Source organism: Odontesthes bonariensis, chromosome 13, assembly GCF_027942865.1.
Source record: "Odontesthes bonariensis isolate fOdoBon6 chromosome 13, fOdoBon6.hap1, whole genome shotgun sequence".
Taxonomy (NCBI): Eukaryota; Metazoa; Chordata; class Actinopteri; order Atheriniformes; family Atherinopsidae; genus Odontesthes; species Odontesthes bonariensis.
In genome coordinates, this window is record NC_134518.1 from 17053417 (window position 1) to 17076244 (window position 22828).

Consider the following 22828-nt stretch of genomic DNA (forward strand, 5'->3'; position numbering starts at 1 on the left):
ACAAACTCGTGTATAATGTGAGTATACAGCAAAATGAAAGTGGGCATCCTAATATTCCTGAACACTTCAATCACTGAGGCCACTTTTACACCCCTGGAACTGTTTGTTCTACATGACAAGCCTCAGGTCCCTAAAGTTTGTGGCTCACTTCACATACAGCCACCATGTTTCAGACTGTTTCTTGTTTGCTTTGCAGCTTGTTTGATTTCTGTGTGTGTTTTTTGAAGCCATGTTATAATAAATCAGGGGCCTTTTATTGCTGTGGTGCTGCGAGAATACATAGATGATGGGAGAGCACCCTTGACTCGTGGTTTTGAGGAGGCAGCGGTCACGCTTTACCCTGTTAATTCAGACTGTATTGTGCTGGAGAGGGGTTGCTAAGCAGCCGCAGGGGACTGAGTGGGATTCAAACAGTGGGGATTTAGAGCTACTGCAAGCGGACTGGTCTCCCTTTTTTTGCGATGTGAGATTTTGCTGCTTACATTATGAATGGTATTGTGTTTCGTAGATAGCGTGACAGTAACATTGAAGAAGACACCACTGTAGATAAAGGTTACCTCCATTAAAACCACTCCATCTAACACAATTTCACAAATAGATGAATGCCTGGTGTTGGGCTTGTATAACCGTATACAATTTGCTTGGGAACTATTTTCCTCCCAGGTGTGCTATAAAGCCTATTTCTTATTCATCTCATTCGTCCTCCTATTAGAGACAATTTCCCTGCCTCCTGCCTTCACTTTACTTCCTGCTCAACTCCCAGGTTAGTTTCTAGCTTTTGGAAGGGGTTGAATTTCATGCAACTTCAGCATGAATAATGTAAGACAATATGGCTCCCAGCTGAGCGTGAACGAAGAAATCTGTATGTGCTGGAACATTAGATTGTCAGCTGTGGTTTTTGCAAGCTCTCACATTATGATTTGCACTGTGGCCTGAGGAGAAGACATGTTGAAACTAACCCGTTCAGACTAAATGTATTCAGTATATCTTTCAAATGAGAGGAAGTTTAGAATTCATTTACACTAAGCAAGCATGCTTTCTGGTGAAATTCTCAATAATAAATCCACACGTCTGGGCTCCAAGCATTTCTCTTGAAGTACAGAAATGTACAGTCAAGTAATTGAAATGTCCGTCTCATGGAAAACTGTATAATGCACCGCTGTGCAGCCTTGAAAACAACAAATAATCATTATCATTCCCAGTGCACACGCAGCCTGTCTTGCTCTGTTTCCGCTTCTCCCACTCACTGCTTATCCACTCATATTTGCAGAAAAATGAGGCAGAGGTGTGAAATGACATGTTTTGGGAAATACAAAGTATTTTATGGATTTCTTCCCACCAGGCTGCAGTTTTTGTTGAATAACTAGGTTTAGTTTATTGCAATTCGCCTTCTTAAACCCACCCATTAATGACACGCGTGGCGTTTAAATGATCCAATAACAATATATTTTCATGGGTGCATCCCTTTGTGTGACAGTGAAGAGCCCCTTGAGGGTGGTGTTTTAAGAAGATGGTCAAGGAAACTGTACTTCAACACACTAAGTAAATTATTTTGATAGGCATATCGAGTAAGTAAAAATGTATATTTCATAAAATGTACCGAATGAGTAAACATTAGTTTGCACAGATGAAAAACTGTAGAGTGCTCATTAATGTAAACTGCGAATGCACAAAGTCTTAATTAAAATCATACTTAGAATCATAGACATGATTCAACTTTGTGTTGTATCATTCCTGCTTTTAAAGTTCTGGGTGATGCTGGAATCCCCAAATAACCATCTGTCATCACTTTGCAGTACGTCAAAATTAAGCCTTGTCTGTAGGACCACTAAAGATAGGTTCTATTCTGCACCGGCGTAAATACAACAATTTATAGATGTATGTTATGTTTGGTAAAATTTTGTTATGTTTTCCTTTTTTGCAATGCGTTTTTCTTTTGTGACAGGTCTTTATGTTTTCCGTTGTGATGCTTTTGTTATTGGGTTTTATGTAACATCATTGTGTTTTATTAATTAATTATCCCCTACTCTCATTATAAATCTAAAAAAAAACATCTTGAAAGTTAACTTCAGCATACGTTAACTTGTAGTTCCCGGTCGCGGCCGGCAGGTGTCAGGCCTGCTCGCTGTAAACAGCTCAGCCATGGGGGCTGCCTTGCCTTGATCTCCATTTTGTGTGTTTTTCCTTGAGGTTAGCGCCTACTTTCCTAATGGCTTGCCACTTGGCTTAACCAGTGTGACATTTTGCATGTGTACTTACAGCAAAGTCGAACTGGAAGACTGGAAACAGACAGAGCATATCCAGACTGAGCTGTTTATTTTTGTTGATGTTTTTTTTTTTTTTTTTTAATCTAGCCATATAGCAACGACACGACAAGAGAGAAGTAACGTTAACAGAATCAGTCAGCGTGTTGTGAACTGCCACTTTCAACCAAAACAATGTTGACTAATGACCCGTGGACACATATCAGCAGCCAGCCGTTTCAAGGGTAAATATGACAATTTCTGTATATTAATAACTGAGCTCAAATGCACAAACATGGCACATCGATTGCTTAATATGTAGTTATAACGGCTGTGTTAGCCAGTAGGCTAACGCCAGTGTCAACGATATTCGACCGAAATGTTACTCCCTGCTACATTGCTGTCTAGCATGCTAACATTTAGCAAAAAGCTAACAGTAGCGTATTTTAGGTTAGGGCGACCTTTATTCATCTTTGCACGGAATACGTGGTCGAATCCATGTTGTTTAGTTTGGCATTAATCAGTGTCTTACGTTAGGTTACGAATGTCTAAGCATCAGTGTGGGGATTTTGCTGGCAGTAATAACTAACGCAAGCTAGCCACATTAGGCTGTCAAGCGCACTGTGTGAGTGTGTGTGTGTGCGTGCTCTCTCTCTCGCGCGCACGTGTGTGTGTGTGTGTGTTGGGGTGGGGGGGATCTTTAACTCAATGTTAGACCATAGTTGTGGAAAAATCGTTGACCGTGCACAGTGGGCAGAGGCCCGGGGTCCAAAGGGATCTAGAGGCCCCAGGCTCTGTCCGTCTCTTTTATAGGATTGTTTGTATTTCTTGTTGTAAAAGTTGATCGGAGAAAAGAAAACAGAAACTAGATGCGATACGACTCAGAACTAACTTTGAAAATACTTCAAATAATCAGAAGATAAGCGTATCAAAGTAACAAAACGAGATATAGAATTGACGGAAAAAGAGATGCATTACCATGAAGATAAAATCCCTTCATTGGCGCACAATGTTGTTTAAAAAATAAAGATATCTCTCTAAAATGCAAAACAACCAGCAGGATTTTTTAAAAGAGCATGACATAAAATCACTGTAAATTAAAAATGCGGCGACTATTAATAGACCACAATGAACCAAAACACATGAAATAGGCTAAGTAAAAAGTGGGGGTTGTTTAAAAGTCTCTGTCCACTGTATCTTAGTTACTTCCCCTCTGCTTTATTTTAGACCAAAACCCTTGTAAACTGGGTCACACTGTGGTGAAAGGAAGCTTTTTCTGTACGTCCAAATATGCCCCTTTGGTATGCTTTAATTATGTTCCTTTGCAGTCTTTTGGATGACATTCTTTCTTTCTTTTTTCTCCTCTAAATAAAAAGATGGATCAAGGTGGAGTGAAGAAGATAACATACAGAAGAGATGATCATCTAAGCAAACTGGTCTACACTGAAAGCCCCGAAGAGGGAGGTCTGTTGAAAGTGGCTCCTCACAGTGCCGTATCTATCACATCTGGCACCTCTGTCGTTCTTCCATCCAGCCCATTAATGCAGCCTGGACAAGTGACTAACGGCCTCAGCAACAGCCCGCTTCCAGAGGAGCTCACCTTGGCTTCTGCCCCTGCCACCCTAGGCTCTTTGGCAGAAAGTCTAGAGCCCAGGGGCCTGACCAAAGATCAGCAGCAGCAGTTACTTCAGACGCAGACTTCCAGTACTTTTGGACATCAGAATTTTCCCCAGTTGGAGGCCAGTATTGCAGACATTTCCCAGTCCTCCATGGATTCCCTTATCGGAGGATCAGATCCCAACTTCTTCGCCATGAAAACAGAGGATTTTTCCATGGATAAAGGGGAGCAGGACCCCATTGATCTCGATCAGGCTTTTGATCATATGGGTAAAGATGTGGACATGAACCAGAAGTTGTTCAATGACACCACTCTGGACCTGCTTCATGACTTTGACATCACTGGCTCCCCTGCAGATTTCTATGTTGGGGATGATGCCTTTCTGTCCACTCTGGCAGATGACTCCTTTATTGTGGATGGGGACATGAAGGGGACATCAGAGAGAGACATGAAACCTGCTGTGGTTGACAGCACCAACACCGCCGGGGCAGTGTCTGTTGCTCCCAATCGCAGCACAGCAGCGAGTCCAGATCTGTGCAGCTCGAGCTTATCCACAACTGCTTCATTAACACCTACAACCACTTTGTCTGCCTTGGTGAAAAAGGAAAAAGATGCAGACTTCATTCAGCTCTGCACCCCGGGTGTGATAAAGCAGGAGAAGACTTCTTCGGGCCACAGTTATTGCCAAATGAGTGGCGTATCCTCCGCAGACGTGCCGGGCAAAAACCCTATCTCCATCTGTGGAGTCAGCACTTCGGGAGGACAGAGCTACCACTTTGGAATCAACCCCAGAAACAACGAGGCTCCGCAGCAGAAGGAACAGAAGCCACTGTCCAGCCTGTACCTCCCAATAACGACCATCGGTGGAGCCTGGAGCAGAAGCCAAGGTGTTGGGGACACCTCTGCCATCCACAGGGCCAGTGACACGTTCTCAAGCCCTTCCTCCTTCTCCATCAACTTTGCCAGGTAGGCAACGGAGAGAGTCGTCTGCTGTGTGGGCTGACGTCTCTTTTAAGTCTGAGTAACTTAACCCTTGTGCGGTCTTAACATTTTGTTTACTCCCCTTGTCCTATGGGTCAAAAATGACCCGCCCTACCAAAGCCCCAAAATAAAGCAACTTAATTGAATTTTAAATCCAAAATCTATTTTGTATGATGAAACCACCTGTTATTTATCTATTCAACTCAATTCAATCCATTTTTTATCATGTATTTTTTGTTACACAATACAAAAAGACAATCACCAGTTTTCAAGATTACACTCTTTTTTTTTGTTTGTTTTACTACAAACTAACTGTCAGTTGGACCAACAGTTTTCTTGTTTTCTCAGTTTTATTTTACATAATAAAGGTTTATTATTGCTATTATATAAATGTGAAGTAATTACTTCTGAATTAATTATATTGAAAGGGGAAAAAACTGAACTTTTTTCTGGTGTTTAAATGTTTTTATAATTCACGGACCAAAAATGACCCATTAAGACAATCGTTGTACCCTAGTGTTGTACAGCCCACATGGAAACATAAACAAAAATAAAGTATGACTTTTTCTAATGATGGGGTCCCTTTAGGAAAAGTAATAACATTTCAAGTTGGAAAAAGATAGTTTAAGGTATTTTTTCTACAGCTAAACATGGCAGTGTGTCACTTTTGACCCGCAAGACAACAGGAGGGTTAAGTGAATTCGATTAGATAACTTACTTGTTTCACCCTACTTATTTCCTTTTCCTCTTCATCATCAGGCGTCTGTTGTGTTGTACTGTTTGTTCTCATTTAGAGTATTTGAAGTAAGGTTTTTTATGCACTTGATGCCCATGTATACTCAAAACCCTTCATAAAGAAGTTATTTGTTTTTCTCATGTTGTCATGTAAGCGTCATGCCGATTTTTTTTAATTTATTTATTTTTTTATAGTTAACAGTTCATTGTTGTCACTGTGGCCTGTTGCATCTCTCAGTAAGAGGAAGCAGAGCTGCTTTGGTCTCGTCTGTTGTCCCAGTCAGAAGTTTAGGCATGATTCGAAAAGCCCGTCAGTGGCACGTTCGGTACAGACTTTTAAATGCGGTTTCTTTGCCACCCACATTTTAGAGACTGAGAAGTATCACTTTTAAATGTCAAACCATGCCATGTATTTAAACCCGTCAGGTGCCGATTGTTTGTTTGCTCAGCTTCTCATAACCTCTCATGCAGGGAAACGTTTCAGTGTTGAACCCGGGCTGTATACATGCTCGCGTGGCCTGTTTGCAGTCCAAGACCTGTCCCTACAGAGAGTTGTGGCCAGCATTTGGTCAACCTCACTGCTGTTTAATTCACAAAAATTTCAGTCACTCCTAAAAAAAAAAACGAATGTCAGTTTCAGTTTTGCTTGTGTCGTTTATAACTAAATGCAGGGAGGCTCTGTTACCTGGTTACATAAAACGTGGACGCTGGCCGATTCTGAAGGACTTGTTTCACGGAGGTGATTATCGACTGGTGGCTGAGTTTCCAGTTTATGAGTTCAGACTCGAATAGCCAGTCTCTTCTGGTGTCATCAGATAAGTCCAGCGATGTCGTTGGAACCTTGTGCGAGTGTATGTTAAAGAGACATACTGTTGGGGTAAGAAAAGAAACAAGTAATGGATCAAAGGAGGTAAAAAAAAAAAGTTGCTGCTGTACTCGACAATGACAGGAAAAGAGCAAAAATGTGAGGATCACTAGAAAATGGTGTAGTGGTTGGTGATCAAGTAGCAAAAGGAGTCATTTATGAATTGACATGCTTTATTATAGCTTATTTACACAACTTTGCATTTTATGCACGAAAACATAAATAAATGCAAGGTTATGACCGCAGATAAATAAACGGATTTTACGGGAAAAGAGCCACTTCCTCACATCACTATCTATTCCACCATCTTACCCACCCATTTACTAATATTCAAACATCTCGCAACACAATCTCTTTAAAAAGAAAAGGATAAAAAGTCTAAGTCTGAGGTATGAGCAGTGTGTTTGTGCAGGAATGGAGACTTTGCAGTTAACAGATGAGGAGGTGGACTTTCAAGTTTTTGCTATTTTTTTTACAAGCCTTCTCCAAGCTTTGGTTTGCGGTGTTCCAGCTCGATGCAAAATGAAACCAGAAAAAAAAAAGCTGAGTTAACCTTTAAGATGGTCAACCTACTCAGCCAGATTTGTGAGAAAGACTCATGAAATACCAATTAATACGCCCCAACACATGGAGAGAAGACGGGCTATTAAAAAGGAGATTCCCACTCGAGTCCGTTAGTCGACTTTCCCGTTTCTGTCGTGTTATGTTATCTCCTTTGCATGTTAAACGAACGGCCTTTTTGGCTCTGCACAGCTTCCCAATTGGGGTTCTTGAGGTTTTCGTGGGCATATCATCCAGCTGCGTCATGCCAAAAATAAACCTCAGATCTGCATTGTATGCACTTGGAGCAGCTGTGTCCCCAGGAAGCAGCAGATACACCTCATTCAACAATAAGGATTGGTGCACTGTGGATGTAACACGTCGGTCAGAAACGTTCTGCAAGATGCATTTTCTTTTTGTATGTAGGGGGAGAAAGTAGTGAAATCGTCTCTTTCGATTGGTTGTTCTTGTTTCAGTAACCTTGAATCGTTAATTTTGTTCCAGTTTCACAGCGTTTGCCTCGCATATGGCCCCTCAACGTGTTCTTTGTGTTGTTATCGCTCGCTGCCTTGCGAAGTGATTTGGGCTCAAGTGTGAATGTTGCCTAGGGGCCCCAGTCATAAACAGTGGTGTGAGAGAATCAACCTTTCTTAGAGACTTCCTTGTTTGTGTCTCTTTCGCGTTCATGCATGTCTGATTGAGAATTTAGCTGGGAGTGATCGGCCAGAAAAATTGGCACGCAGAGGTGCGTCGTGTCAACAGGGTCAACGTTTGTGGCTGTGTTTGTATTGTTTGTGCACGTAATGCTCGGTTCCACCTTCACAAATGTCTGACATTTGTCCCTTTGCTGGGGAACCAGGAACAGATGGGTAGAGACACGAGATACTCCTCATCTTCATTTCACATGGGACACTAATCGCCCTGCCTTTGTGTTTTGAAGAGGTGTGTGCTCAGGATTATGTCTTTGCATGTGGTGTAAGGCCAAATTATTTTGTGTGGTTGTGAGTCTGTTTGGTCCACTTATCGGGGTGTAAGCTTAGCATTTCTCTGTGTGTATGTGTGTGATGAGAGGGAGTTTTTTTTTTTTTTGTGTGGTGCTTGTTCAGCTCACTCTCTGTGACATTTCGTGGCTTGAGCTGGCTCAATTGCAATGGTTCTGTGGGTGTCAGGCGGTTTGCATCAGGTCATCTCTAATTTCTCACGCAATCGTGGCACTGCAGCTTCCTGCTGAAACTTTTGCTCCGGGGACATTGCACCTTTTTTTTTTTTGTTGTTGTTGTTCTTCGTGCTGGGACCTTTAACATTAGTCCAATTTGCGAGGTCTAAATGTTCACACCCCGTCAGCACATTGCATGCATCACAGTTTTACAACCAGACCTGTTCGCGCAGTCTGACTCACGGCTTATTGACGCATAATTAAGGATGCTTCACCTTGAGAAATGTCAGCTTTGTTGCTATTTTGAGGGAATACACAGCCTCATCATGTGATAACTGGTTTGACCATGTGATATGACCCGATTGACACCGAGTTGAACCTGCATTGGATGGAGGAAACACGCAGAAACATAACTCTTTTGGCTGATAACACCAGTGCTAAACTGGCACCAGATGCAGCCTAATCCGTACCGTAATGTACGTAGAAGTTCCAGGACGAACGTTGCCGCTACGAGTATTTATACAACACGAATCCATTGTAAGAGTTCACCGACGAAGCTGCCAGCATCAGGCGATCATCATTTGTCTCTCTTTTCATGGCCCAACCCTTCAAACTGTCCACCAGATGTAATGTAAAGGCAGTGAAATGCACAGAAGGTGCGTCGGAGAGACTTAAATGACGAAACGCTTGCAAACACAACATTGCATAACATTAGAGACCGCTTGAGTAAAGCAGCTGCTGCAGCTACGTCTCCAGAGCTCTTGAGATTCACCAACAAAAACATGCCACCAACCCGACGTAGTCACGTTAAGGTACCCCCTTTTCATTGTTACAAAAATAGGTCTGCAGTTATCAGCTGATGACCGAGTCAGCAGTTGGTTTTAAACGCTTTCAATTCATGTTTTAAAATTGCAAGACGATGCGTTGGCAGAAGTCAGAAACTGGCAGTAGATTTGCCAATGTGATTATGTTCCATATCCGTTCTGTTCTGACTTATTTACATTTCATAGCTTTATGTTTCACTTGGAATTAGTAGAGGGTAATACCATTAAGGACTGATAACACAAAGCAGCGTTTGGTATTGATGCTGCTATCATTAAAGTCTGAATGTTACCCTTTCTAAGACAATCCTGTTGCACTCGTACCGTTTTATTTGAGCTTTTTGAAAAAAAAAAGGGGAAAAAACAGAACTAAACGAAATGCTTTGGGCCATTTGATCTATAAATGTGTTATTTCTGATCCATACTGTAGGTGATCAGGATTCCTTGGTGGCTTTTGAATGAAGGAGTTTCTTGGAGCATTGTTGTTTGGAGGAGTAAGGAAACTTCCTCACTGAAAGGAGACATTCTCACAGGCAGACAAACGCAGTATTGTGTTGCTTCAGCATCCAGTTCTCCCTCTTACATGCATATTTGTGTGTAATGTTTTTACACAAATAAAGGATCTTTCATTCAGCCGTTCAAGTCATTTTAAACCAAGATGGACTCCTAAACTATAGTCCGGCTTTCGGGGCAGATTTGAGTTTTTATCGTGGAAGTTGATGTTTCTGCAGTCCCTGAACACAACATGCTGGGACAGTTTCAGTGATTTTTTTTTTTGATTTTTTTTTTTATGAATGTTTTTATTTTTTTCTCTCTCATGTTTGTTGACAAACATCCCTGGCCCGTCCGTCTTCCTCTGCCTTTTGTGAATGCTGCTTTTGTGTCAAATCACGATAACAATCGCATATTAGATGTGTCACAGGTCTGAAATGCAAAACTGGAGGTTTTATCAACAAATGGAAACATGAAGTCAGCAGGGGGGACAGGACGGGACACACGAAATGTTTTCATTTCCTGCTGTCTGCAATGACATAAAAAATTAGCACATTAGCATTTTCCATACAGACCCAACTTGTTTTTTTTCTCTGATTTGGGATTTGCACTTAATGATGCACAACATGTGCTATGGCAGCAAGAGATGGATTCAAATCCTCCATCTTAATTGTACCCTGGGGGGAAAATTACTAAAGCTTAAGTATCATCAAGCCTGTAACTAGTTCTGCTTTCAGTACTAGAAATGCACTTCCTTTGCATTATTGCCACATAAATCACGATACTCTGTATCTCTTTTAAGATATTTGTCGTTGAGGCGTTTTCACTGTTACTGGTTCGGACGTTTCACTTGAGTTTATGCAAACAGTGGTTGTTGTCTCAAGCCTTCTGCACATAGATTGAGGATTCCTCCGATCGCAGCACATCACATCCCGGCAAAGACCTAGTTTTCCCTCGGCCGCACTTATAGTTGTCAGTCGCCAGTTGTCTCGAGCGTTATAACAGCCTAGAGCCCACATACAGGGTTGTATCGTACAAACATGGAATAATGATTAAAAGTAAACATTAGTCAGCTGTTTGTTTACCTCCGGGCGCGTTCATAAACTCTGGTCGTAATGTACAGAGTATCAACTCAATTCAGCTGTTATTCAGGAAGACGTTTCAGTGCAGGGAGGATTTAATGATTTAGTGCCTGTGGGCTTAGATCATCTTAAGTTACTTTCAGACTTTTGTCTAACTTAATGTTGGTATTGGCACTGACAGATGACGTATCAGTGGTAATACCATGATAGGGGTGGATCTATTGTGATTGCATATTTTACATATTTAAAGGGACACTATGTAATAAATTAAGTAATTTATTAGCTCAAATCAACATATTCATTCATAAATTAGTCCTCATTGGTGTAAAATTATCTCTGTCAAAAATCTCACTTATCCTCCTGAGTGAAGAATAACTTGTCTGTATGTACATAGAGCGGGCAAGCTCTATGGAGGCTGCCATGTCCTTCCGGTCTATGAAAAACGACGAAGTGCCGAGAGGGACATAAAGCACTTCGAATTGCCTTTTCCCCAACGCCAGGCCTGCAAGCGGAAATTACGTCATTTTGACGTCACGTCCGCCGAAAGGCTTATTACTGGCGCTAATGGTAAATAGATTTTATCTCGTAAATTATCCCACTAATAATGCATTGATTGTTACCAAACTTCTGCCGTAGTACACACAGCCTCTTAACTCACAAAATGAAAGTTTGTAAGTTTACCGGGAGTTTATTTAAAAGAACACTTTCCAGATAGCAACTACACACTGCTGCTAACGCTACCGCTGCGTCAACGTCACTTCCGGTAACTCCAGTAATATGACTAATTGCATTGCTGGCACACCAAAGGCTATGTCAACTTATGTTATCTGACATGTTATCTGTCATCTGTATTTATAGTGTTATTGTATGTGTGTTATGTAATCCTTTGTACTGTGTGTCTTGATGTCTTTTTGTTTGTATGGACCTTGAGTCTGAAGCCATAGCTTCTTGAATCTTGACACATACCGCCTGCCGTAGTTCAAGAAGTTGCTACGCATATTTGAAAACGCGAGGCGCTAGAGAGCAAATTCATTCGACTTTGCAAAATAAAATTGCACCACTAGATGGGGGAAGAAATTACAAAGTGTCCCTTTAAAAAAAACAGAAAAAAACAGTCATTCTTCATTGAAGTATCGCAGAAGTGGGTGAAACCAAATGGAAGGTATTTCTGTCTTCTATGCTCGCACTGCTTTGTGTAGGTGCACAGCCTTAGACTATCTTAAGTTTCTGTTTTGTTTTGTTTGCTTCAGCTGCAACGTTATCAGCAGCCGAGCTGCTGGCGCTCTGGCCAGGACTGGCCTCCCTGATTTAGGGGCTGGGCTTTCAAATCTTTGACTTTTGTCACTTGTTCATTTGTTGGTTTCAGACGAATCGAGACTTGTTGCCATGCTTCTGTTGCGTTTGTGTCGTTATTTTTCATTCGAGCGACATGACTCGCTCCACAGTGCGACGGTATTGCAGCGGAGTGCAGGAGATGGACTGATGCGATAGTTTCAAACACCCGTCACTTTTGAACTGAATGCCAACGCAGCAGAGTAGAGACTCCCACTGTATGGAAATGAAATGACTGCACAGAAATTAGGTTAAACATTAACATCTATTTTTCCTTTGCCACAGAGAGGCTCCCAAACACAGTACAAATGTTGATACTATTTCTGAATACACTGAATTTGCCATCATCGTTGGCATCTATTTTTCCTTATGTTATGATCTTATTTTGGAGTTGACTTAGAATGAAGGCGTTAGGTTTTAGCTCCGACATTCACTGACTGACTGACAGTGATGCACAGACAGAGTTCAGCAGCAAGCCCGACCTGTTGACTCAGAACCTGTGATGCGGTCTGGGCTGGGCTGAATGAAGCAGCGCCCGGACAAGTCGGTGATCTCACTGTGGTGGGAAAACTTCAGGGAATTTCACATGTGGGAATACTGAGTGTGCTTTGGAAACTGACTGACTCACTACTGAATAAATCTTAGAGGAGAGACAGCTTGAAAATAGTCTCCAACCCTAAACGAAGGCAGCAGTCTTAAACGGGATGTATTATGTGCTTGAGAGTGTATATTTGGGTGTGACCACCAACTTCAAAATCCTAAAAAAGCTCAAGGCTGTCTCTTTATGTGGGGCTAACAGGTCTGCAAACGTCTCGTTCACTGAGCCGCTCACATTTGCACGGCACTCTTATGTCACACTCCCAGCTGAGGGAAGATTTATTAAGCCTCCCGGCCTTTATTTCCACCCAACTTCAACCTAAAATCTGAAAATGCACATTTCGATTTCCCGTTTTTGTTGTTGTTCCGCCAATAGGAAAAGAAACGTGGAAACATTGCTGAAACTTTGCATATTTAAGCAACAGTTACATTTCCCTCTAAAAACTTAAACGCAGAGTATCGGACCGACAGGAAGCCCGGGTTTTATTCAGCTGATCTTTTTTGATTGGCGTACCACCCGCTCTCTGGCTGTTACATTCCTTCAGCGTTCCTATCAGCACGGCAGTTTTTTAAACATCCGAGCCAGTTCAGCGCACGAGTTGCAGCGATACACCGCACAAGCAGAGTCCAAACCAGCCTCCCGTGGCTGAGTTGCAGACGAGAGAAGTGCAAGCATTTGAGAATGATGGTGCAAGATAAGTAATCGGTTTGGTGTGTGTGTGGTATTCTGAGCTCCGTTTGCTGCGTGATCTCTCAGGCTTGATGCTAAATGCAATCCTATTCAGTACATGCTTCAAGGTTATTAAGTATAATTTGTATCTAAACGTGCATTTGTTTGGTCATGCAAGAAGTACTTCAAGAAGAGAGGGTTGGAGTTGGAGTCAAGGGTCTCCCTCCACACCCTGAAACTGGCAGTGATGAACAGAGGCGCAAAGACATGTTTGAAACTGGAGCTGTTGTACGTCACTGTGGGGTATTTTGACCAACATTTGTCACATACGTTGCATGAAAAACCTCAGGAAATTCAGTCCGCTCGTTTAAAGAGGGCATATCCCCTTTAACTCGTCTGTCATTATCTCATTATGGTTTCCTCAGATTTAGCAGAAGATGACAACGGCCATATTTCAGATGCAAACCACCTACATGACTCGCTCTCTGAACGTCTTTGGCTGCACTCTTTTGTCATCTAATGTTGTGCTGATTCTTTGCCTTGGGGTTGTGTTTGACAGCTTCAGTGGTTGCGGGATATTGTAGAGACTTGTTGAATGTGTGCGTTTCTTAATGACTAACCGAACTAATTTTTTTTTTAATCAGGTAATTATTCTGTCTCTGGTTAGACCGTAAAGACACATTCAATCATTGCAGTTTAATGACAGAGATTGACTGAAAGCTTTCCATTAAAGGCAGAGCGCATCAGAGCGTTCAAATAGTGCTGGTGAAGTAAAATATTTCACAGCTGTCGGATGAATCGGCTCTGTTTTGGGACCTGGTTTGAACTGTTATTTATATATCTGTATGTAGCGTATTTATTCACAGCCTGTGTTTAGTTGAGTTGTATAGCTCTCAGTCTTAGCCATCTGTTTAGAGAGTAATCTTAGGTCATTGTGTCAACATTACCCGGGCACACCCCTCACCTCGCTTGCCTCTCCACTTTCTTTCACATGCTGTCTGTCTCTGTCCGTCCGTCCGTCCGTCCTCTTGTTTTTGCTACCTGCAACCAAGGGCAGGAACCTTGGCTGTCAGCAGAAGCTCTGAGCTGCTGTAAATCACCTTCATGCTTCTGCTTGTGTGTGCATCTGACACGTGTCTGTTGGCTTTGTCCATTGTGCACGCACTGGCGTGTAGGTGTGCGCATGTGCGTGCGTTAGTGGGTGTGTCATGAGTGCCGTTGCAGGCAGGTAGGCGGACCACAGAGCCCTGGCGTGAAGCACTCGCTCGTCTGACCTACTTTCTCTCCCGCCTCCCCACATCTGGCGCCGTATGAATGCACCAGATCAAATGCCAGCCATTCCAGTCGCTCTCACGTTATTGCTGCATTCCCCTGTAACCACAGTTTTGCTTTTTATGTATTTACTTTTTGTTATGTTTTAACACAGAACAGGCTTATGGAAATTCCCTGTATTGAGGTTAAGAGGATATAGCTAAGCCTGTTCATTGTTTATGCTTTCCTAACTTTTTTTGCATACTTGTCGAATCAGCAGAGTCAAACTTTGGGAGTGGGGGGGGGGGGGGGGCTCCCAGATTCAGCTGAAGGTATTACGGTTATCCACACAGTAGCAGCAGCCTGCCTCCTATTCATTTTACAGGCCAGGAAGCAACCTCCCACCTCCACAGCCACTAACAGCTCCCATTATGGAAACTGATATGGAAACTCAGATCCTTTGGAGTTGTTTTTCTTGTGCTCTGTCGTGAGCTAGGTTGTTTCCTCTTATGGTTTTAAGGCTGAGCTGTAGCTGCTGGTTTGGGCTGCATATATCCTCGTTACCGAAACAGGTTTGTCGATATAGCATAAAGGAAAAGACAATGGCCTTTTGCAGACAGTGACGCTTAGGGACTGTGTCATGTGTATCTCGCTTAATGGCCTGTATAATTAACGAGCAATGGCTGTAAAAAACAAAAACACTTGAATGCGACAAAGGGGGCTTTGTATCTTTTGTATAAATCTGCTGTCTCTTCTACGGACCTTCGAGAGAGCGTCTTGCGTGAATACAAAGTATCTGCAACCACACTCTGTTATTGTTTGAGAGCACACAAGACAGATGTTTTCAGAGTCCATCCCGGCAAAACGCCGTCTCTCCGCTCCTTCGTTGAAGCGGTGTTGTTATTCTGCATGTGAGGATAAGTCTAGCATGCAGACCAGTTCCCCTTTCTATTTTGGTTGCTTTGACCTCAGGGAAGGAGCACTTCCTCCTTCCTCTTGCCACGGGGCGGCCAGGGAAGGAGCTGGTAGAGTGGTCGTCTTCCAGCCGGAATATCAGCGGTATCCCCCCCCCCCCGATACTTTCTTTTGTGTGATCGTAGAGAAAAGATGCTACTTACTGTGTATAGAATGCAAATATATGATCGGAAGCACTCGTCAGTGCCTGAGTGAATGAGAAACACGTGCTTAGTGCTTTGCCGCATCTAAACAAGGTTAAAAGGGCCCTCTGTAAGTGTTTGCCATTTGCCACGTACCTTATTCCCTTCCTGCTGCTTTCCTCCTCAGGCTCACAGAGTTTTAATGTGCAGCATTAGTAACCATTTTGTTAAAAAGATGTTGGCTTCAAAACATGAGCCAGAGGCTGAGCAAAACTTTTCAGAGGGGTGTGATATAATAATTGGGTCTGAAATGGGGGTATAATTAGAATACAGATCATTACATGGAATAAAAGTACTAATTGGTTTTTTTTAAAAGGAAAAAGCTGGGCATTGGTAGAGGGTCTGAAATGACAGTGACTCTGTGGTAAACACAGGAGTGGGGAGGGGCTTTATTACTGACACTGACAGCTAAAAAGGATTATGAATTGTTAAGTGGGGCACTGGGACACGGGCGTTATTGTTAGCGTGTGACGTTTTTTTTTTCCCTCATTTAAAACACTAAGCAGTCAAGTTTCTCAGCACTGCTCTTGTTAAAGTCGAGGCCCATCTCAGTCAGGGCGTCTTTGCCTTTGTGCCGGTGCTGAGCTTTGACCAATAGTAAACTCTCGGGGAATGCGAGAACTTCCTGTTGACAGCGAGCACTCACTTGCACAGATGGGTTTCAGAAAGAGGAAATTTGCTCCCCACACTGCCGTGCAGTTTTGAGCGGTTTGTGTCATAGAGTCGACAAAGACAGATTTGTACTATGCCTGATGATGAAGTTGGATGCAATCAGCTGAGTTTAATTAGAGTTTTGAGGATTTTGCACTGGACAGCAGTGACTTGATGGAAGGCCCACTACTTGTTGCTGGAAGTCTGTGGCGGTTACAGTAATAGGATTTGAACCAGCTGCCTAAAGCCCCCTGGTAAAGCTGTCCTGCTTACGCCATCTCAGTAGGCCAGAGAAGGACAGACTGGTTACCCCTTCAATTCCTCTGACATCATCATCACCCTGGATTCATTAGCTTAAACAGCTCTTCCTCCCTCCGAGGTTAGGTGGGCTTTTGTGTGTCTGTGGCACTCGAGACGTTTTGCTTCTCATCCATCTTGCGATATGATCGGACTCCTGTTTGATCTTAAATTACCATGACAGAAAGCGCGAGGGTACAACCAGAGTCTTCGAGCCCTTTTCACACAGAGGAGGCACTATAATGCTGCCTCTTCAATGTGGCGCCATCACATGTTTATGCAGACCTAACAGAGGCAGAGCCGTGTCGGTGTGTGCTACGGACATGCCATCAATGTGTGGTGCTGTGCGTTTCACGGCATCGCCTCTGCCTTGCACACAGATGTCAGTTTGTCTCGGCGACTGCGGTCGCTGACGGCCCCCTCGAACCTGTCTCCGTACCTTATTAAGAAAAACCTCGAGGAACCGTGAAGAATCAACAGTCATGTCTTAAATGAGTGGCTCAAAGTGGCTTAAGAACTATCTTCGGTGGTATGAGGATTTTTAATGAAATGCTTAGCCTCCTCTCAAACGTGACCTGTTACATCTTAAGACACAGAAAAAACGTGCGTCTCTGTATTCTTGCCACAAAATGCCTTCCGAGTGCCTTTGAAAAGCTGTGAAAGTATTTCTTCAGCTTCCTGTGCTAAAATCATCTTCGTGTTTACTTCCAGCACCTAAAACTTGAGCTCTTTATTGGTGTTCACACTAAACCAGTGAGGCTATTTTATTATTTTTTTTCAAGGTATAAACAGCGAGCTGTACAATAGAGACAGTATAAACGTGTTGACGGACATTTTTTTTGTTTTCAAATTCAGAGGAATTTTATTTGTTATTTGGTGTAAGGCAAGTAGCTGATTTCTCTCCTTTGTTTTCTGATATAAGCCTCCACAGCCTCTTCTAGTATGAGTGGAGTTGCAAAGCCAAAATGTGACTGAAAGATGCCAAAAGGGTTTTTTCCAATCTGAAGGGAACGGCGGTTTGGATGATTGACTGTCAGCTGGACGATGGCTTTAGCAACCTGGTCCCAAAGCGAGTCTTGGTACCAGAGGCTGCCGTGTTTGTTCGGTCCGAGCATGTGAACATTAATGTCGTGTTTCCCCAACTCTATTTTTAAAACTGATGATTAATGCAGTTTCTGCTTCTGCAAGTAACCGACCCGTGTAAGTTGTTATCCTTTTGTCTTAATGATGAATCCGATTGCCAAGTCTGAAATAACAGCTCTTTGATTTCCACTGCAGCTATAACTATTTGTGATAATGTTCCTGCTGCTCAAGTTTCAGTCATAAATTACTCCCTCTTTTTTTTGTTGTGCTTTGGCTCCGTCTCTCACACTTAAGCCCTATTCGGACGGGACTAGTTCAATGGGGGGACGTATGGTAATGTTGGTTAACCAGACGACGCCAGGGAGAAGAAATGACCTGTTCGGACGGGACAAGAAATCCCTGTAATATTCATCTAACATGGGAGGAGTTTTCTTGAATATAAAGCATTCTGCTCCAAAATTATTGTATACAAACGCAGAAGACTTTTTTGTTTGTTTACCTGAATGATATGTATTACTAAAACATATTGTACAGTATAACAGAACAGAAGATTTATTCATTTTTGACCTTAATGTAAAGTACTGCTCTCCAAAAGTTTTGCTCAGGATACTTATTTTACCTGAATGTAAAGTATAGTTTAAAAAAAGGATTGCACAACGAAACTTAAGTGTAATTTTCTATTTTACACCTAATTGTTTCTCTCTTTAAAAGGATGTGACGATATATTCCGTACTTATTACCGAAGGTCGCATTCGCACGGGATTAGTATTACCTATGGTAGATACTCCGGACCGTTTCACAGGAGGTAGAATTCTCGGCAAAGTTTACCGACATACTCCGCTATCTTTACTGACATGGCGCGTTCGGACGGGACTAGATTTCCCGGTTATTATTACTTTACCCCAGGTCCCCCCATTAAACTAGTCCCGTCCGAATAGGGCTTTAGACAGTATGACTGAAATTCATTTCCTTGTGTGCTCTGAATGACTTCCACCCCAGCTTTCACTTTTTACAACTTTTACAGCGGTGACATGTTTTACAAGCACGTCGTTCAAACACTTGTTGCACATTAGCGTTATGGGCATGTTTATTTCCCACAGTCTGTGGTGCTCAGAAGGCCCCCTCCCTTTTTTTTTTTTATATATATAATCTTTGTGCTGAAGGCTTCTGGACTGCTCTGTTTTACCCATCCTGCTACTGAAACCGACTCCTGGGGCCTCCCTGCTTTCTTGCTAACTCCAATCTTGTAGAACTGAAAATGAACTTCGCTCCCTGGCTAAAATCTGCATAAGTGTGTTAGTGTGTAGGACCTGTTCAGAGCAGCACTTATCAAATAAAACTGTTTTCATTGCGGTGACACACAGACAGAGTTATTGCATGTCCCGGGCTCGGTATCCACTCAGTGTGGGCGTTGTTTTTGCTGTGGCCACTGGGTTAGAAAGGGGGTGTGGACGTTTTGGCGCATGGATGCAGTAAAGCCTGACAACCTCTAGTGGTGGTTTAGAAGCAGCGCATCTCTAACCAGTGCAGACCGGATTTGGAAGCGCTTTGTGGTTCAATCAAAGAAGGAGGACCGTTTTGTGGCAACTGATGGATTCAGAATGTGACCACAGGCTTTGATATAATGGAGGCTTTTGAGGCCCAAAAAGAATGATTCTCACTCGTCACGCTGGTATGGAGATACGCTTTTGAATATGTCATGTGCACTTGTGTAGTTTACTGTATTTGTTGATATGAATTGTGTTTCCACACACTTAAACATCCTCTGTGTTTGTCTGCTCCATTTCCATCTTCTTCTGCCAGCTCTACCTCCAGACAGGAAGTGGCTACATCCACAGCACAGGGAAAGAGTGGGACTCATAAAATCTGCCTGGTGTGCTCTGATGAGGCTTCTGGCTGCCACTATGGAGTCCTCACCTGCGGCAGCTGCAAGGTCTTCTTCAAGAGAGCAGTGGAAGGTCCAAAAAGACAATATTGTCTTCTTATTGCCATACCTTTTGTCTTGTGTATCGTCTCAAATGTTGATGGTAAATAGGATTTAAAGATAAATAACAGATGGATCCTCTCCTGTGTGCCTCAGGCCAGCATAATTACCTGTGTGCTGGGAGGAATGACTGCATTATTGACAAGATCAGGCGGAAGAACTGCCCAGCCTGCCGCTTCCGCAAGTGTCTGATGGCAGGCATGAACCTGGAAGGTAAATGTGAAAAGTTTTAACCGGTCTCCCATTGTCTCTCTGCCACTGTGTGACTCACCTCTGCCTCTAATGCTCCTCCCCGTTTTCTGCCTCGAAGCTCGCAAAACCAAAAAGTTGAACCGTTTAAAGGGCGTCCAGACCAGCAACCCGCCGGAGCTCCCACCTTCGCCACCAATGGAGACTCACTCCCTCGTACCCAAGTGCATGCCGCAACTCGTCCCCACGATGCTCTCTCTGCTAAAAGCCATAGAGCCGGAAACCATCTATTCCGGCTACGACAGCACCCTGCCCGACACCTCCACCCGCCTCATGACCACCCTCAACAGGCTGGGCGGGCGACAGGTCATCTCTGCCGTGAAGTGGGCCAAGAGTCTGCCAGGTGAGTGGTGTGAACCAAGGTTCGGTTAAAAGTCCACCTCATGAATTTACTGAACTTCTCACCACTCTTGCCCCCCTCCCCTCCCCTCCCCTGCTCAGGCTTCAGGAACCTGCACCTGGACGACCAGATGACTCTGCTGCAGTGCTCCTGGCTTTTCCTCATGTCCTTCGGCCTGGGCTGGAGGTCTTACCAACAGTGTAACAGCAACATGCTCTGCTTCGCACCGGACCTCGTCATCAATGAGTATGCGCTGTTCAGAGTTCAGCTTTCCGTTATGCCTTTGCCATTTCAATTGACGCCAAGAGAAGAACGAAACTAGTTTGTTTAAAAAAAAATAAATAAATCAGTCGAGTGACTGCTTTTCTTTGTCCCCGCAATTAGCCAACGTTTACGGAGCGCTCCGTCAGTGCAGTCCCACCCGTCAAAGTTGCGTCTGTCAGCTGTCATCTGCGATCGGGGTTTCATCCTTCTTTCAAACGTTATCACTGAGTGCAGGGAGCTGTCTGCACGGCTAACGTGCTCCGGGCTACGAGCGCCTCATCATATGCGTTTTGCTCCTTTCTTCTTTGTTATCACAGCTGAAAGTTAACTTGTTCCTAATTAATATCTGATGAGGTTCGCTCTGTATCAGTCAGCCTCGGAGCTCAATTCAGCAACGGACTCTTTTCTTAAATCAGATAATTATGTGCGGCTTGATAGTTTAGCAAAATGTTATTGCTCGTATCATAAAAAAGTGGTCAGGAAATTTCCTTTTTTTAGTCCACTTTAGAACAGGCTCTTTTTTTTTTCTTCTTCTTCATTTGTACTCGAAAAAAGAGAGAAACAAGCTCATGTCTTCTGAACAGCTTCTGTTTGAACCCCCCCCCCCGCCCCACAGGAAGCGGATGAAGCTGCCCGACATGGCCGACCAGTTTGAGCAAATGCTGAAGATCTCCAGCGAGTTTGTCCGGCTGCAGGTTTCCCACGATGAGTACCTGTGCATGAAGGTCCTGCTGCTGCTCAGCACAGGTCAGACTTCTGCCTTAGAGCATCTTAACTGTCCCCCTCTTTGTTGCTCACATGTCAGAGACGGAGCCGTGCCGAAGCCATTATTGCAGCCTAACACAGTCCACGGGAGTTTGTGGTGATAGATGCACCGGGCAACACATCTCATTGACACAGATTGACTGACACGTATCGTTAATGAGGAGTCGGTTGCCAGTGAGGCACAGCACACGGAGCAGTTTCAGCTTCTCATCAGTGTAATCCGGTTGCAGGACGGTTAAAGGTTCCAACCACAAAACCCTCATATTTATAGTGTAAACTTTACATGTTGCTGTTTCTGTTGGTTCAGCGTGGGCGTTTTCTATCATTCACGGCTTTTGAATGCCCCCACCCACTGTCAAAGTGACAGCTTTGATGAGCTGTGCTCATCTCTCAGGTGTCACCAGTCTTGCTCTTTCCACAGTGCCAAAGGACGGCCTGAAGAGCCAGGCGGTGTTCGACGAGATCCGGATGTCCTACATCAAGGAGCTGGGGAAAGCCATAGTGAAGCGTCAGGAGAACTCCAGCCAGAACTGGCAGCGATTCTACCAGCTCACAAAGTTGTTGGACTCCATGCACGAGGTACGGCCCTTTTCAGCATGACATGCGCTACCCTATTGGCTGACACACGGCTTGGAGTCGCTTTTCCGTTAAAGTTCCTCACATATTTTCCACAGTTTTCTCACAACATCTCTGACATTTATTGCGCTTTCCTGTTATGCGTCCGCAGATGGGCGGCGGATTGCTGAGCTTCTGCTTCTACACTTTCGTGAATAAATCCCTGAGCGTGGAGTTCCCCGAGATGCTCGCGGAGATCATCAGCAACCAGTTACCAAAATTCAAGGCCGGAAGCGTCAAGCCTCTCCTCTTCCACCAGAGATGACTGTTTCCCGTTACAGACACGATGCCTTAAAATCCCACCACGTCACCTCACCAGCCCAATGCAACGCACCCAAACTCCCCCTCCCCAACGACGAAAGGACTAACCATGTAACGCCAGGAGAGAGTGCGACATTTTTTCAGGACCCGAGTGTGCAGCTCTGTGAGGCGTGCTCACAGGTTTGGCGCGAGGGCGAAACCAGACCGCGAGCACCAGAGTTTTTTTTTTTTTGTTTTTTTTTTGACGGTTTTATTTTCGTCCTAACAGTCTAAGATGTAGTGTCTAACAAAGAGTAGGAAATGTTTTTAAAAAATAGGCTAACATCAACGTCATCTCAGGTGTCTTACCTTCAGAGTCAGAATGATATCTAAAATAGATAGAACAAATATCTATGTACAGGTTCTGATGAGAGTTTTTTCTACATTTTCCAATTACAGCAGTTTCTACAATTTTCCAGGTCGCCGTTGCCTGCGAGGGGTAACGAAGCTTAATAACATGCTCGCGAGGAAGCTTTTATGTTCCACTTTTAGTTTTTATAGGAGGTTGTAACAAAATGTTTTTGTGTCACGTGGGGGGAAAAAAAAAAAGCAAAAAAAAAGCTGTTTTGTAGTGATTTTAAAAAAAAAAAAAAAAAAAAAAAAAGCTTTCTTTGCTTTAAGTAACTTTGGACACAAACCGCGGTGTGGGTCCGTTTACCGGCGTCCACCCTTCAAAGAATGATTTCTCCCACGAGCTGACCTCTTCCAGGTTTACACGTCATTTAGGAAAAAAAAGAAAA

General features: G+C 43.5%; 1 protein-coding gene across 1 annotated transcript; it reads left to right on the forward strand.

The window, feature by feature from the left end:
* Window positions 1–2191: 2191 nt before the first annotated feature.
* On the forward strand, window positions 2192–22681 carry nr3c1 (nuclear receptor subfamily 3, group C, member 1 (glucocorticoid receptor)). The gene is made up of 9 exons (XM_075481205.1): window positions 2192–2488; window positions 3620–4827; window positions 19375–19529; window positions 19652–19768; window positions 19866–20147; window positions 20246–20390; window positions 21025–21155; window positions 21595–21752; window positions 21901–22681. The coding sequence occupies exons 2-9, from the start codon at window positions 3620–3622 to the stop codon at window positions 22051–22053; spliced, it is 2349 nt and encodes a 782-aa protein (XP_075337320.1). The 5' UTR covers window positions 2192–2488; the 3' UTR covers window positions 22054–22681.
* Window positions 22682–22828: the final 147 nt, after the last annotated feature.

Coding starts and splice junctions, on each gene's coding strand:
- nr3c1 (XM_075481205.1), top strand. CDS start 3,620: ATGGATCAAGGTGGAGTGAAGAAGATAACATACAGAAGAGATGATCAT. Junction 19,769..19,865: donor GGCAGGCATGAACCTGGAAG/GTAAATGTGAAA, acceptor TCTGCCTCGAAG/CTCGCAAAACCAAAAAGTTG. Junction 21,156..21,594: donor CCTGCTGCTGCTCAGCACAG/GTCAGACTTCTG, acceptor CTCTTTCCACAG/TGCCAAAGGACGGCCTGAAG.